At 46.3% G+C, this 17,001-nt stretch overlaps 1 protein-coding gene across 4 annotated transcripts in view; it reads left to right on the top strand.

Moving 5' to 3' along the window:
• Positions 1-17,001, top strand: part of NPHP4 (nephrocystin 4) — a 133,057-nt gene that overhangs the window by 60,169 nt on the left and 55,887 nt on the right. For all 4 annotated transcript variants that reach the window (XM_070474192.1, XM_070474191.1, XM_070474193.1 and 1 more), the window contains 2 exons: positions 3,634-3,772; positions 16,694-16,755. In XM_070474192.1, coding sequence (XP_070330293.1) covers positions 3,634-3,772; positions 16,694-16,755 — 201 coding nt within the window. The remainder of the gene's footprint in view (positions 1-3,633; positions 3,773-16,693; positions 16,756-17,001) is intronic.

Below are 17,001 nucleotides of genomic sequence, written 5' to 3'. Positions count from 1 at the left end.
CTCTTAGGTTAAACTATAAGCACACTGATAGAAAATCATCAGTATATAAAACTGAACAGTATTGTGAAGCACCTGGATCTAAATGACCTTCATAGAACTGTCCACCCAGCAATGTCAGGATATATTCTCTTCATATTCTCTTCAAGTGCACATGGAACATTTACCAAGAAAGACCATAGCCTGGATCAGAAAACAAATTTTAGTAATTTTAAAAGAATTTAATTTACACAAGGTATTTTCTGTGGTCACAATGGAATTAAACTAGAAGCCAATAACAAAGATAGCATAAAAAACTATAAATACTTGGAAATTAATGCATTTCTAAATAATCTGTAAGTCAGAGAGGAAGCCTTAAGAAAATATAAAAGATACTTTGAACTGAACAAAAGTGAAAATATGACATATCAAAATTTGTAGGTTGCAGCTCAAGTATATTTACAGGGAATTTATAGCATTAAGTGCTTATATAAGAACAGAAAACAGTCTCAAAAAAATAATCTGATCATCCACTTTTAGAAAGTAGAAAAAGAAGCAGAAAATAAACCTAAGGCAAGTAAAAGAAAAATCAATAATAAATATAAGTGCAGAAACCAATATAACTGAAAACAGAAAAACAATAGAGGAAAAACCAAAGAAAGCCAGTGAAATAAAAAACTGGTTCTTTGACAAGCCTCTAACAAGACTGAAAAAGTAAAGAGAGAACACAAATGACTAATAATAGGAATGGAAGAAAGGATAACCACTACAGACCACACAGGTATGAGAAGGATGTTAGGGGAAATACTATAAATTTGAAAATTTAGATGAAATGGACCAGTTTGTCTTAAACAGCAAACCATCAAAACTTACCCAAGATGAAGTGCATAACTTGAGTAGTCCTATAACTTTATAGACAATGAATTCATCATTAATTTTTTTTTGATAAAGAAATATCCTGGCCTGTTCACTATAATATGTAATATAGAGGGCTTCCCTGGTGGCTCAGATGGTAAAGAATCTACCTGAAACGTGGGAGACCTGGGTTCAATCGCTGGGTTGTGAAGATCTGGAAAAGGGAACTGCAACCCACTCCAGTATTCTTGCTTGGAGAATTCCATGGACAGAGGAGCCTGGCAGGCCATAGTCCATGGGGTCGCAAAGAGTTGGATACTACTGAGTGGCTTTCACTTTCATTCACTATAAATTGTACTAAACATTTAAAGGAAAAACAACACCAATTGTATAGATTCTCTTCTTGAAAATAGGATAGGTGGGAACAATTCCACATTTATGTAACAAGGCCTTCATTATCCTGATATCAAAACCAGAAGAAGACAATATAAGAAAAGAAAATCATAGATGCATTTTCCTCATGAACTCAGATGAAAAATGCTCAACAAAATATTAGTAAATTGAATCCAACAGTATAAGTGAGTGAAGTCGCTCAGTCATGTCCGACTCTTTGCGACCCCATGGACTGTAGCCTGCCAGGCTCCTCCGTCCATGGGATTTTCCAGGCAGGAATACTGGAGTGGGTTGCCATTTCCTTCTCCAGGAGATCATCTCGACCCAGGGATTGAACCCAGGCCTCCCACATTGTAGGCAGGTGCTTTACCATCTGAGCCACCAGGGAAGTCCATCCAACAGTATAGAAAAAGAATAATACACCATGACCAAGTAGGGGACTATCCCAGGGATGCAAGGCTATTTTCTTTTGGAAAATGTAATTCACTCTAATAGCCTAAAGAAGGATAACCGTATGAATAACAACAACTGATGCAGGCAAAGCATTCGACAAAATTCACATCCATTTATGACAAAAACTGAGCAAACAGGAATAAAGACGAACTTCCTCAGCTTGATCAACAGTATCTACAAAAATTCTTTAGCTAGCATCATGCTTAATGGTGAAAAATCGAATGCTTTCCCTCTTACTTAGGTCAGGAACAAGTGAAGAATGCCCACTCATAGTGTTCAGCATCTTATTTGACATTGCATGGGAAGTTCTAGCTGGTACAATAGAGGAATAAAACAAAATAAGAAAACAACCCATAGAGATTGGAAAGAAAGGAACAAAACTCTTCTTATGTGCAAACAGTATGATTTTCTATGTAGGAAATCTCGAAGGATTTATAAAAAACTCCCAGAATAAACAGTAAGTTTAGGGAGATTGTAGTATACTGCAGGAGGTCAAGATGGAAAATCAGTGGCATTTCTTTATACTCACAAAATAAATACAATTGGGAAGTAAAATCTAAAAAGCAGTATTATTTCCAAAGCACCCCCACCTCAATGAAATCAATCTAACAAAATATGTACAGGATTTGTGTGCCGAAAATGATAAAACATTCCTTTTGCTGCATGTCATTTTTCTCATTGATTACTCTTAGGTGAATCAAAGAAGACCTAAATAAATGGAGGGTCTTCTTTATGGATCGAAAGACTCACATGATTAAGATAAAAATTCTCTCCAAATTGATCTATAGATCTAATACAATTTCAATCAGAACCCTTACATAATTTTTTAATAAATAGAGACAAGCTGATTGTAAACTTTAATTAATTTTTGGCTGCACTGGGTCTTTGTTGCTGCACACGGGCTTTCTCTAGTTGTGGTGAGGAGGGGCTACTTTCTAGTTTCAGGGTGCAGGCTCAGCAGTTGTGGTTCATGGACTTAGTTGCCTGTTGGCATGTGGGATCTTCCTGGACCAGGGATGATCGAACCCACGTCCTCTACATTGGCAGGTGGATTCTTAACCGCTCGACCACCAGGGAAACCCCTGATTCTCAACTTTATATAGAAAAGCAAAGGAATTAGAAGGGTTAAAACAGTTTTGAAAAGAACAGTTAAGTTGGAAGATTCATGCTACACAATTTCAACACTTTCATTAAAGCTGTGGTAATCAAGATAAAGTGCTGGTGGTAAAAGCATTGGCACATAGACTAATGGAATGGGATACAGAGTTCAGAAGTAAGTCACAGTTTAGCAGTTTCCTGTAAAATGTAGTATACATGCACCACAAGACCCAGCAATCTTACTCTTAGAGAAATGAAACATGGAGAAATGAAAACTTATGTCCATGCAGAAATACGTACACCAGTGTTCCCAGCAGCTCTATTTATAACCACTCAAGCTGGAAACAGCCCATATGTTCTAAGTGGGTGAATGGATAAGTATGCTGAGGCACATGGTACAATAGAAAACTGTTTGGTAATGAAAAAGAACGGCTGTACTTACACGGTACTGCTCAGATGAGTCTCATCCGCCTACCAGGGAGTGAAAAAAGCCAGTCTCAAGGATTCTGTAGCATGAGACCCTGTAGATAGGACCGAAGACAGGGGTGGAGAGCAGTTCAGTGATTGTTGGGTGTGGGTATGCACAGGATGGGTGAGCGTTTTAGGTGGCGGGGCTGCTCTGTACCTGGTGCTGGTGGTGGTTACATGTGTTTAAACTCAAAATAAGAAGAGTCAGCATAACATAGGTTAAGTAAAAATGCATTCAAACTGGAGCAATGGTGTTGATTTCTGCTTGGCTGAGGGTAATCCACACTGATTGTTTAGGATTGGGCGGATGTTCCTGGTTGAATTATTCTGACCACACAGTGCTGATGGAGGGAGCGTGGCCATCACTTCTCTTGTTGTGGTCCATCATAGGTGAAGCAGGTGGAGTCAGGGACGGTCCAGTTCCAGTACTTGCTGAGCCCTGAAGAACACCCGGACATACCCACAGGGAATGCAAGTGGCCCCAAGGCAGAGCGGCGGTCTTTTAGGAAGCCACCTGCGTCCCCTTCAAGTAAGTGTGTGCTGAGAGCTGAGTCTTCAAGCTCACGGCACAGCTCCATGGGTGCCCGGGTAAATGACATTTATCAGATACTTGCTGTAAATTGCTTTAACTGGAATCAGTTGATTGAGTTTTTGGTGACTACAGAGGTATAGAATTGGACAGTGATAAAGCCTGGCCCAACACTTTGTGCTTTAGCCATGAGTTAGCTCCCTGACTGAAGGCTTTGAAAGGTCTGTTGGTGACACTTAAAGGGGCATCTCTCATGGATGTCCTGCAGACACAAGGCTCAAGAATCAAAGGCTGGCTGACAGCCACAGACTGCCAGCTTTATGGTTTTTGTTCAGTTGCTAAGTCATATCAGTCGCTAAGACTGTATGCAACTCCATGGACTATAGCATGCCAGACTCCTCTGTCCTTCACTATCTTCCAGAGTTTGCTCACATTCATGTCCCTTGAGTTGGTGATGCTATCTAACCATCTCATCCTCTGCCACCTCCTTCTCCTCCTGCCTTCAATCTTTCCCAGGATCAAGGTCTTTTCCAGTGAGTCAGCTCTTTACATCAGGTAGCCAAAGGATTGGAGCTTCAACTTCAGCATCAGTCCTTCTAATGAATATTCAGGGTTGATTTCCTTTAGGATTGACTGGTTTGATCTCCTTGCAGTCCAAGGGACTCTCAAGGGTCATCTCTAGCACCACAGTTTGAAAGCATCAATTCTTTGGTGCTCAGCCTTCTTTGTGGTCCAGCTGTCACATCTGTATATGACTACTGGAAAAACCATAGCTTTGACTAGATGGACCTTTGTCGGCCAAGTGATGTCTGCTTTTTAATATGCTGTCCATGGAGTTGCAAAGAGTCAGACATGACTAAACAGCTAACACACACACACATATAAGTGATACTGAAATGTACAGTACTGCTTGTACTTGAGAAATATCTGCCAGAATATCAGCCAGAATCCCCTGGAGTGGTGGGTGGCAGGCATGTGTTTTCTACCCGAGTTAGTTTAGAATGAATTTACAATTTTATTGGATAAAGTTAAATGCATTGAAAGTATAGAATACATAGTTAAAAAATACCAAAAGGTCAAACCCATTCCCTTTTTTAACTCTAGTATCTTCCTTTCTTTGACCTATTCACAATTACATTTTAAAAATAAAACAAAGGCCAACCTCTAAGAAATGTTAGTATGAAAGAAAGATAGTATCCGAAATTATAAAATATGTGTATTTTCTAATTTGATATAAACATTATTCTGGTTTTTAATTAAGCTATTCAAAAGGATAATGCGTGCTGTGCATGCTAAGTCACTTCAGTTGTGTCCAGCTTTTTGTGGCCCTATGGACTGTAGTCCGCCAGGCTCCTCTGTCCATGGGATTCTCCAGGCAATAATACTGGAGTGAGTTTCTATGCCCTCCTCCAGGGGATTTTCCCGACCCGAGGATCGAACTCAAGTCTGTTACATCTCCTTTGTTGGCAGGCAGGTTCTTTACCACTAGCCACTTGAGAAGCTTGGGCAGTAGTGAAATGTAATAAACGCAGTTCAAAATAACAAATATAGTTTACTGTGGTCCTTAGAAATACCTGAAGAGATCATTTTCTTAGATCTACAGCTATCGTTAATGGAAAAATAACAAGTACTTTTTCTGGAAAGGAATTTTCACGTGTAGTTGTGACACTTTGGTGCAGTTATGACACTGTAAACAGACAGCTTGTGTGAAGGCCTTCTAATCGAATTAACTGTCAGCCAGGACAGGATGAGCCGGTTGGCTTCTCCAGCCTGACTGGCTGTCGGCATGGCCTGTGGGCTCTGTGTTTGCGTTCCCAGCTGCCCCGTCTGTTTTCATACAGGGCTTGGAGGAGATATATTTATTATTATTTAAAATATTTATTTTTATATATTTATTTGGCAGCACTGGGTCTTAGTTGCAGCATGCGGGATCTAGTTCCTTGACCAGGGTTCGAACCTGGGCCCCTTGCATTGGGAACATCGACTTCCAGAGAAGTCCCTTGGAGGAGATTGAAAGCCTAGTGTGCTGCTACCTTTGTTTCCCAAAATGGTCCTTTAACTAATTTTGGTGGTGTTCATGGAACTTCTTGGAGCTCTGTTTCTTTTTAAATCGAAGTTGGAACAATTTTGATCATTCCTTCTCCGATTATTTTCTCTGTCTTCCTCTCTCTTCTCCCTCCAGGCTCTCGGTCTTGCCTTTATCAGGTGGCAGAGCTGTGGGAAGCCCCACCCTGCTGAGCTTCTGCTCAGTTTTACTGGTGGTCTTTTCTCTCTGCGCTCCAGTCCTAGATACTTTGTATTGCTGCGTCTTCAGGTTCACTCTTCTTTTCCTCTGCAGCCTCTGATCTGCCATGAATCCCACCCAGTGCATTTTCCTCACAGATATTGTCGTTTTCATCTCCAGAAGTGAAATATAGGTATAACTACTGACAAACTTATGCTTTTGTGTTTCTCTCCTAAGGTGGCAGAGGTAGATGAACTTTAGACTTGTGCAACAATTTAAAATTAAAATTCCAGTATTTTATCCTGTTTGAAATGACCCATATAGTAATTCTCATTTTAACCTAGTTTAGTTTCAAGGTACCAGAATCTGGAGATAACATTGCAAAGTTTGTCACTACTTTAATGTCCTTGTTTGCCAATTCTAAAATCTTGGTCAGTTGTGCATTAGTTTTGATTAATTGATTTTTATCCTGATTTGGGTTGTATCTTCCAGCTTCTCTATGGTCATAACTTTTGATTGGATTCCAGATATTGTGAATTTTCTCCTTTTGGTTGCTAAATATTTTTATAGTTGACAAATATATATATATATTTTGCCATACCCCATGGCATGTGGGCTGTTAGTTCCCTCTGCAGTGGAAGCTTGGAGTCTTAACCACTGGACATGCAGGGAAGTCCAGGTAGCTGGTAAACACTTTTGAACTTTGGAAATCATTTGGTCATTTAGGGCCTTGCCTTTAAGAGTTGTGAGATGGGACCCCAAGAGCATTTAGTCTAGGGCTAATTACTCCTCACTAAGTGAGAAGACCTCCTTCGATACTTTGCCTGATGGCCTTGAATTATGAAGTTTACCAGTCTGTGAGAATGGCCCCATGTGAGCACAGGGTACTGGCCCCTCTAATTTTGGGGGTGACTCTTTCCCCATCCTTGGGTAGTTTCCCAGTCAGTGACCTACTGAATCCTAGAGGGACCCTCTATAAGTGGCTGGAATTCCCTCTCTGCATCCCTCTCCTGTCTGTGCTCAGCCCTGCAAACTTCAGTTTCTTTGGTCTCCTTGAACTCTTAGCCCAGCCTTCCAATCAGGGGTCCACTGTGCTCTGCATTCCCCTTTCCTGCACTGCAATCTGCAAAATCACTCAGCATGTTAATTTTGGGACCATCGGAGGGCTTACTTCTTTGTTTCCAGTTCCTTAGGACCATTTCTTGCTGAATTCCAATGTCATTAAAACTGCTGTCTTATGTATTTTGTTAGTTAAGTAATTTTTGTTTCAGTCAGGAGAATGAATTTGGTCATAAGTAAAGTTTTTGCCTGTTGTTGACAGTTTCTAGGCTGTTGAAATCCTTCACCCCAGGGGTGATAAGTCCAGTGGTTTCGAAGCTTTTCTTAGCTGCTTTGTGCTGTGTGTGATTCACTGACTGTGTCGTTGCTTCATGATTTTGAGTTTTAGCTCACACCCTCTCCCTAGAAAGCGTCTTCGCTGTGCACTGCATTTATTTTTCTTTTAAGATGTATTCTTTTCTTTTTAAATTAAAAAATTACATATTCAAGAGTGTGTGCTTATGTGTGTATGTGCTTAGTCACTTAGTTGTGTCCAACTCTTTGCGACCCTGTGGACTGTAGCCCACCAGACTCCTCTGTCCATGGGGATTCTCCAGGCAAGAATACTGGAGGGGTAGCCTTTCCCTTCTCCAGGGGATCTTCGCAACCCAGGGATCGAACCTGGGTCTCTGCATTGTGGGCAGATTCTTTACCCCTGAGCCACCAGGTAAGTCCATTCAAGAATAGCCAAGGCAGTTGTGAAGAAGGGAGGCTTCCCCTTTCTTGACTCGCAGAGTTAGTGTAAAATTATAGTAACTAGAACAGTGTGACACTGCTACAGACACAGATCAGTAGATAATGGGACAAGATAAAAAGTGTGATACATGACAAATTATAGATAAAGAGCATATTGCTTTCCTTTAATTGTTATAGCAAATTACTATAAGCTTGGTTGCTTAAAATAGCATGAGCTTGCTGCTGCTGCTGCTGCTGCTAAGTCGCTTCAATCGTGTCCGACTCTGCACGACCCCATAGACTTACTATCCCACATTTCTGGAGATCAGAAGTCCAGAGGTCTCACAGGCTGAAATCCAGGTCTTGGGGCTGTGTTCCTGCTATAGGCTGTGGGGGAGAATCTGTCTCCTTGCCTTTTCCAGCTCCCAGAGGCTAGCTGTACCTCCGGCCCCTGCTTCCATCTTCAGAGGCAGCAGAGTTACGTTTTATTTAATTTATTTATTTTTGATCATGTGGCATGCTAGATCTAGTTCCCTGACCAGGGATCAGACTGGTGTCCCCTGCACTGGGAGCTCTGAGTCTTAGCCACTGGAGTGCCAGGGAAGTCCCAGAGTTACATTTTAAATCTCTCTTTGATTCTCCCTCCTGCCTCCTTTTCACTCATCAGGACTGTCATAGCAGCATTGCCTACTGCACCCCCCACCCCCTCCCTGACCATCAGTCTCTGCATTTCAAGGTCAGCTGATAAGCAACTTTAGTTCCATGTGCACCCTTGGTTCCCTTGGCAGTGTTAATACAACATAGTCATGGTTCTGGTAATTAGAATATGGACATTTTGGGTTGGGGGATTGCTATTATGCCGCCCACCACGGGAATAAGGGCACACCAGTCAATTAACAGCATTGGACTGGCTGTCCTTGTGGAAAATAGAAAATCAGATTCCAACTTCATATTGTATACAAACCATACCTCAGACTGCAAGTAGGTCAGACACTGATGCTGGGAAAGATTGAAGGCAGGAGGAGAAGGGGGTGGCAGAGGATGAGATGTTTGGATGGCATCACCGGCTCAATGGACATGAATTTGAACAAACTCTGGGAGATGGTGAAGGACAGGGAAACCTGCAGTACTGCAGTCTCTGGGGTCGCAAAGAGTCAGACACGACTTGGTGATTGAACAACAACAATAACAGACCATAAGTTCTGGATGGATTACAAGACCGAACTTTAGAAATTTTAATTAGAAGTTTAGAGAGAAGAAAAATGCTAAAAAGAGCTGTTACCAATCAATAAGGAATAATAAAAGACCAGACAGAAAAATGGTCAAAGGATATGAAAAGGGAGTTCACAGAGGAGAAACCAGAATAACTAAAATGTATGAAAAAATGCTCAATTTCACTAGTAATCAGAGAAATGCAAATTAAAGTGAGAACTTATTTCATTTCCCTTGTATTGGAAAGAGCTGGCTGAATGACAGCATGAAGTTGAGAATTTGGGAAAAGAGGACCTCCCACCACACCCGGAGGGACCACTTTGAAGAGCAACTTTGTAGTGTTTAGTTAATACCCTGGGTTGGGAAGATCCCCTGGAGGATAAAATGGCAACCCACTCCAGTATTCGCCTGGGAAAGCCCACGGACAGAGGAACCTGGTGGGCTGCAGTCCATGGGGCTGCAAAGAGCTGGACACGACTGAGCGACTGAGCACATACGCATGCACATGTGCAGTTAATACCTTACAGCAGAGAACTGTCATTTCTAGGTGCCTGTTGCAGAGAGTCCTTGTGACACAGGGCCTGGATGAGGATGCTCACAAGGCCTCCGTGTTTTGTGGCTGAAGTGCAGGAATGACCTGCCTGTGCCCCGATGAGGGGATAGGGGAATGAGCTGGTCTATTTGGACAGTGGGTGTTGCATAGCAGCCATGATGCTGATAGGTCTCTGCATATTGTTATGTCTGAACCTTCACACTGGTGTTCTGAGTTCTAAAAGTGTGGTGGTTTCGGAAAGGAAGTGGACACATAGTGGCGTGTAAGTGGCTTTGAAGACAATTCAGACTTGCCAGCTGGATGATCTTAGGCCAGTGGCTTCTTGTGTCTGACCCTCAGTGTCCTCGGTTATAAAATAGATGGGTGAAAGGACTGTTTAGATGAAAAAGAACACTTGAGGAGTCTTAGGAAGAAATTGGAGAATATTTTTATGACCCTGAGGTTGGGAAGGCTTCCTTAAACAAGATAAAGTGTAAACCAAAAAGAGAAGATTGAGAAATGTGATTATGTTAACATATAAAGAAAGTTTTCTAAGAGAGAAGATTCCATGAACAAAGTTAAAAAGCAGTTCCTCAGACTGAAAGATATTTGCAGTATGTAAAACCATTAAAAATTAATTGAAGGAATGAGAAGATTAGAAAGAAGAACGATGATGGAAAGATAAACAACTGGAAAGAAAAGCTGGCAGATGCTGTCGGGAATTGTAGAGAGGGTCAGATGAGTGAAGATTGGTCAGGGTGCTCAGGGCGGCCTGGAAACGGGGCACATGCTTCATGGTGGCTGTCAGTCACACTGATCTTATCATCCTCCTAGCTGGCAGCATCAGTGGGCAGTGGCCATGTGTTCATAACCTCGCTCAACCACTGGCCCAAATAAATACAGATCCTAAATCTCAGTGGAAACAAGGCAACCACCAGATTGGGAGCAAACGCAACATTTGTGCAGACTTACTGTTGACCCCAGAGTCCTTGATGGGTACACACCTGTGCCTGTGCTGCCATCTAGGGAAGTGGATTCCTGCCCGGCTGCAGAGTTGGGTGTTGGCCCTGCTTCCAGCATTTTTTATTAACCACCCTGAGAGAAAGTGAGTAAGTGTTTATTCACATAGGTTTGCTCAGCAGTAACCCCCACACCCCATCCATTCAGAAAACCGTACTGAGAGTCTGTGATGTCCAGGTAAACTTCCAGGCTCCTGTCCTCATAGAGGTCGCATTTTTAAAAAGAGACAATAAACCAACAAAGGACCAGCAAAAAGAATACTGTCACACTCTGGTGTGGAGTGTTGATAGTGGGGGAAGCTGTGTGTCTCTGGGGCAGGGAATACATGGGAATTCTCTGTCCTTTCTGCTCACAGTTGCTGTGAATATAAAACTGGTCTAAAAATAAAGGGGCTTCCCTGGTGACTCAGATAGTAAAGAATCCTCCTACAATGCTGGAGACCTGGGTTCAGTCCTTACATTGGGAAGATACCCTGGAGAAGGGGCTGGCTACCCACTCCAGTATTCTTGCCAGGAGAATTCCTTGGAAAAGGAGCCTGCTGGGCTACTGTTCCTCTTAGAGAATAAGATAGAGAATGGTGTGTGGGCTACTTGACGGTTATGCCTCTCCTGATTTGATTAACTTATGTTCAGGATTTATGTTTCTCTTTCCATATTTGAGCTCCATCTCTGGCAGAGGTCAGCAGACTTTAAGGCCAGTCCCATCACTTCATGGCAAATAGATGGGGAAACAGTGGAAACAGTGTCAGACTTTATTTTTTTGGGCTCCAAAATCACTGCAGATGGTGATTGCAGCCATGAAATTAAAAGACACTTACTGCTTGGAAGGAAAGTTATGACCAACCTAGATAGCATGTTAAAAAGCAGAGACATTACTTTGCCAACAAAGGTCCGTCTAGTCAAGGCTATGGTTTTTCCAGTGGTCATGTATGGATGTGAGAGTTGGACTGTGAAGAAAGCTGAGTGATGAAGAATTGATGCTTTTGAACTGTGGTGTTGGAGAAGACTCTTGAGAATCCCTTGGACTGCAAGAAGATCCAACCAGTCCATCCTAAAGATCAGCCCTGGGTGTTCATTGGAAGAACTGATGCTGAAACTGAAACTCCAATACTTTGGCCACCTCATGCAAAGAGTTGACTCATTGGAAAAGACCCTGATGCTGGGAAGGGTTGGCGGGAGGAGGAGAAGGGGACGACAGAGGATGAGATGATGGATGGCATCACCGACTTGATGAACTTGAGTTTGAGTAAACTCTGGAAGTTGGTGTTGGGCAGGGAGGCCTGGCGTGCTGTGATTCATGGAGTCGTAAAGTTGGACATGACTGAGTGACTGAATGAACTGAACTGAGGAGATATTTTAGGCTTTGTGGGCCAGATGACCTCTGTCATGGCTAGTCATCTCTGCTGGTGAAAGCCGTTGAGGGTGTGTAAATGAATGAGCATGGTTGTGTTCTAATAAAGCTTTATTTATAAGCACAGATTGTGGGTCAGATTTGACCAGTGGGCCAATTTGGGCAAACTCCAAGAAGTAGTGAAGGATAGGGAAGCCTGGGATGTTGTAGACCATGGGGTCGTAAAAAGTCGGACACGACCTAGTGATTGAACAGCAACAACAAGGTGGGTAAAATGAGCGTTTAGTCAGGGTTCCCTAGAGAAGCAGAACCAATGGGATATACATACAGTGTAGGAAGGGATGGCTGTTGTTGAGCGTGTGAGTCTTGGCTCTATCCTGGCACTTGAGTGATGTGGTAACGACTTGGTGTGTCTGTCTGTCTCCCGCACCCCATCCATCTGCCCTCTAGCTCTCCCCGTCGGCTTCCTTCCTGGCAGGGTTTCCTTACAGGGTGGCTCTGGGAGCTTCTCTGTCATCCTCGGGCTTAGGAATCCCAGCATGAAGAACTTCTGTTGTCCAGTTGTCCAGTCAAAGTCCCGAGCCGGAGTCCCGCCCCCTGCTGCATCCCCTGTCTTTACCCTGAATGACTGGGATGTGGGCAGGGGGCATCTGTCCTGGGTCACACACTCTGTCGGGATGGCTCAGACTTCCAGCCCCACTGACCCCAGGGTTAAGGGCTGGGAGGGCGATCCCCAAAGGGAAACCGTCTCTCGGTCCTGCTCTCAAAGAGAGGGTATTTTCAGGTGGCTACCCTATGGATCAGGGCCTGGTTTCATGTCCCGTGTCTCTCCCTGCGCTCAGCTGCCTCTACCACAAGGTTGCCGCCCAGCTGTAACCATGTTTTCCTGCATTTCCCCGTCTTCGACTGAATAGAGTTCCTGCCCGTGGGACCTGGCCTGTCCTCTGGAAGCTCACCACCTTGACCTGCAGAGGGTCTGCTGGGCACAGAGCAGGGCATGGGCTCCAGGGAGCGCTGTGGCAGTTCAAGCGGCAGGGGACACCTCCTCACCCCCCAGGAAGGGCTTCCCCACAAGGCAGCTAGTTATGGGCTCAAGATGATCTGAGCCTCTTTCTGGCTGATGGACCGAGGGTGTTACTCCCGTGTGTGGAGCTCACTGAGTCGCAGCGTGATTTCCTGGGATTCAGAGGTGCTGGGTGCACACCCCTTAGTTCTTTTCCCAGAGATTTATTGCTGTGTTCTCAGCACACAGGAGGGGATGCTCGTGCTGCTGGGAGCTCAGGAATTGAGTTCTGGTGCAGGTGGTCCGTGGAAGCGTCGTCTGCCTTTCAGCTCTCGTTTGGGGACCAGCAGATCTGCACGGATGGGACATTTGGTTTATTTAATTTGGATTTATCGCCGCATTCACGTCGCATTAATGTGCTCGCCTTCACCCCAGGTTCCAAGCATTTGAAAACACTGCTTCCCAAGACCTAATACAGGAGACACAAATATCTGCTGGTGTTTAACTGATGATGGAAACTTCTCCTGCTTCAATATTTTACCAACTTATATGGTTCCTCTGGAAATCTTAATGATATGCGGCTGTCACTTTAAGTGAGGTGCTTTGGCATCCTGTTATGAATTGTCCTTTTTATTCTTTCTGCAAAATTACCAGGGAGCAAAGGTCCATTCATCACCCTGCACGAGAGGGTGTGCATGGGGCCGCTAGAGGGCCCTCCATCTCCAGTTTTTGGAACTCAGCATCTCCCTGACCCACATTTTGCTTTCTAATGTTCCGGTGGTGTCGGAATTTTGGTGCATTTGCTTAATAGATAAGAAAACAGAAGGGGTCGTTGACAATATGTAATCATGGTGTTTCCCAGAGTAATAAGGCATTAGATTCTTGACTTTTGTGCTGGCGACACCCTCGGGAGCATCCTCTCTGTGCCCTGGTACGTGTCATCCAAAGATGAGGCAGTGGTGGGGAGAGCAAAAGATGTCACCCAGGGGATGGAAGTCAGTGCTGGCTGTCTGAGAGTGCGTTCTGTAGGAGACCATCAGTGAGGAGCTCAGAGCCCAGGCTTCTGAGCCTGGGCCTTGAAGGTGGCTCAGTCTAGGGCTCTGGGCACATCTGGCACTCCTCACTGCTCTAGGGCCTGATTAACTAGGTGGGGCACTTCCGTTTCTCAGCCTCCTGAGGTCTGGATTCCTTCAGCACAGAGACCATGCCTGCTGCATCAACCAGCATCTCGTTATGTCTTTCTAGACTTTACTCACTTCCTCCATTTCTGTGATCAAAGTCTTCAAGAGAATGGCTTTCAAAGGCCAAATAATTAGGAATAAAGGCCTTTCAAATGGGTCTGCCTTATAAATTCTTAGTGTCCCAGGTACCATGAAACACTCACTAATCCTTTATTTTCAAGGTCTGTTGGGGAAAGCTATTTTTCAGAATTTTTATTTGAATTATGGCGATTGTGTCTTTGGCTGTGATGACCCCTTCCATCCCCTTGCCCTTGGAGCCAGCTGTTTGGCCCCATGCTGGAACACCCCCAGACCCCCACCCTCCTGGTCCGGGGCCTGGCCCTCAGCTTCCATGGTTGCTAAGCAACAACCACCTCTCCCTTAGGTTAAGCACAAGTAGGTCTGTCTGCAGGGTAGCGTTTTCCTCCACAAACCCCCTTCATCAGGCCCTGCCAGCTGATTGTCTTTTCCCCAGCACCCTCTCCCCACCCCCAGCCAAATACACAGCTATGTTCACACAAAAGTGCTCTCTGGAAGGCAGCTCGTAACGTGGGGCGAAGGGCGTTAATGCTGTCTCTCACGCAGGGCTGGCTCCTGGCTGGTAGCTGTGCATGGGGACCCTCCCACCCCAGCCTTTTCAGGAAAGACATTGGTGAGGCCTCTGCACTCTCCAGCCTGGAGGATGTTGCCAAGCCTAGGGCCTGAGCACTCAACGTGTCTGTGCGCTTACTCTCTGTCTCTCTCTGATGCTTGCCCACCCACTCGACTCACAAGAAGGGCTGACCCGAAAAGTAGTCCCCCTCGCCCTGGAGTGTGGGTAGGCTTCAGACCTGCATATTGTCTGCACACCCACCCCAGGCCCAGTGCAGAGAAGTGCTCAGTGCAGTTATGCGACCCTGTGGGATGCGGACAGCCCAGGTTCCGGGCAGGCTGCAAGCCCCTTCATGGCCTTTTCAGTCAGTTGTAGATCATTTGGGCTTCTAGAAGCTGAGCCGAGAGAGGACTAGACACCTTAGCTTCTGTCGACAGCACTTTTCAGTGAGTGGAGGCTGATGGGGAAGTAATCGGTTGTCAGGAAATTCATCTTCAGATGGGCTCGGCGGCTGCAGCTGCAAGTGTGAGGTTCTCTGTCTCCTGCACGGCGTGGCCGACCCTATAGTGACTGGCGCAGGTGGTGTGAAATCGCTGACTCAGCCCTTCCTGAGACTGCGCGGGCCTGAGCTGCCCAGTGTGCCTGGCAAAGCCTTTATCTGGGCAAGGCCCACTTCACGATGCACCCGTCAACCTCCCACTTTTTAATTCCTTCTAGGCTCCACACACGGATGGACCAGCTTTTATTTCAGGGCTTCCATTTGCAGGAGCATGTGAGCCATTCTGATGGTTTCTTGTGCAGGGACGTGGGCAGCAGAGACTACAGGGGAAGAAGGATGGGCTAAAGTTAGGTCCTCAGGGCCACGTGGGGATGACTGGAGCAGGGCTGGTTACCTCAGGGAGGGCCGTGATGTCTCAGGATGTCCTGAAGTTCAAGAGGGGGCGGTGTTCACATGCAGTGGCCAGAGTCAGGTCCCCGTGAAGGGGACTGTGGTGCATGAGGCAGGTGTGGTCCTCAGGGGAACCAGGCAGGTCACCTCAGACAGGTGTCCGGTCACACCTGGGCCTTCGGGTGGGTGAGGAGTACCCTGTCAGTGTGGGCCTGGGTCAGGCGGGCTGGAGGTGGTGGTACTGGCAGGTGAAGGCAGGACAGACATGGTGTGGGCGGGGTGATGGTGAGGTGGCGGTGGCCCCAAACACAGGAGCTCAGTGCCGAGAGGCTGGGGGTTTCTGGGACTCGAGCGATGCCTGGGCTTCTGGGCTGGAGTTCAGGGCCCGGGATGGGGGTGGAAGCAGCACAGGCAAACCCAGCCCGGCCCTGCCCTGGACCGCCACGTGGGACCGAGCTCTGCAGGTAGGGATGGTACTGTGGGGGCGGCTGCTCCCTCTGCAGGTGGGCATCTTGGGCACTGCAGGGACCAGCCTGGCGTCACCCAGGGGCACCCTCGCCCTGAGGACCCTGAGGAGGACTGGCCTGGATTCTTCCTGGTACTGCACTCGCACCCCTAGAGTGAGTGAGCCTTGGGGGGACGGGCTGTGAGTGATGCAAGAGCAGAACCCCCAGCTGTGGCATTTGCCATGTATGCATGTCTGTGTAGAAGTTTCTTATTTAACTAAACAGCCAGTGGGCCACAGCTGGGGAAGTCCCAGTCTGGACAGATGTCAGAGCCCGGCCCACCAAAGGCAGGGGTGTGTGAGAAGGTGAAAGGAAGGGTGAGCCTTCCAAGAGCCTCGCATCTCCCTGAGCACAGGCAGAGTGCCCACAGGAGCAGGAGAAGGAGGCTGTGGAAGTGGGGAGTGAGCTCGGGTTCCATCCTGCAGGCAGTGACCCCAGATGCATGCGCTGGCCTGCCCACCAAGCGGGGAGACTGTGGGGTGGCCACTGCCTGGCTGTAGCACTGGTTACAGCTTGGGTGGGGTCAGGGGAGATGCGCACCCAGACTGACTCAGCCGGGCTCTTGGTGTCCCTTCCCCGTCCCCCTGTGCTTCCTCGCAGACCCACCAGCATCGCCGCCCCAGGGGCTCATCGCTCCCCAGGACTCACCCGTGGGACCAGGGGTAAGTCCAGGCCTGAGAGGCCTGCTTCAGAATTCTAAAATCACGTATTTAAAGGTTCTGGGTGCAGCAAAGTCCTCTTGGCGTCTTTAAGAACACTTGATACCCTGTGTATGTGTGTGGGTGGGAAGGATCCCGGCGAGCCTGAGGGGATGGGCCCCCAGGGACAGCAACCGGGGCGTCCTCAGCCGTCCCCCTGCCTGTCTCTGCAGCGGGTCCCAGAGCCGGCTCTCGGGGCAGTGGCTCCGG

Source organism: Odocoileus virginianus, chromosome 11, assembly GCF_023699985.2.
Source record: "Odocoileus virginianus isolate 20LAN1187 ecotype Illinois chromosome 11, Ovbor_1.2, whole genome shotgun sequence".
Classification (NCBI taxonomy): Eukaryota; Metazoa; Chordata; class Mammalia; order Artiodactyla; family Cervidae; genus Odocoileus; species Odocoileus virginianus.
This window is presented reverse-complemented; position numbering and strand designations above follow the sequence as displayed.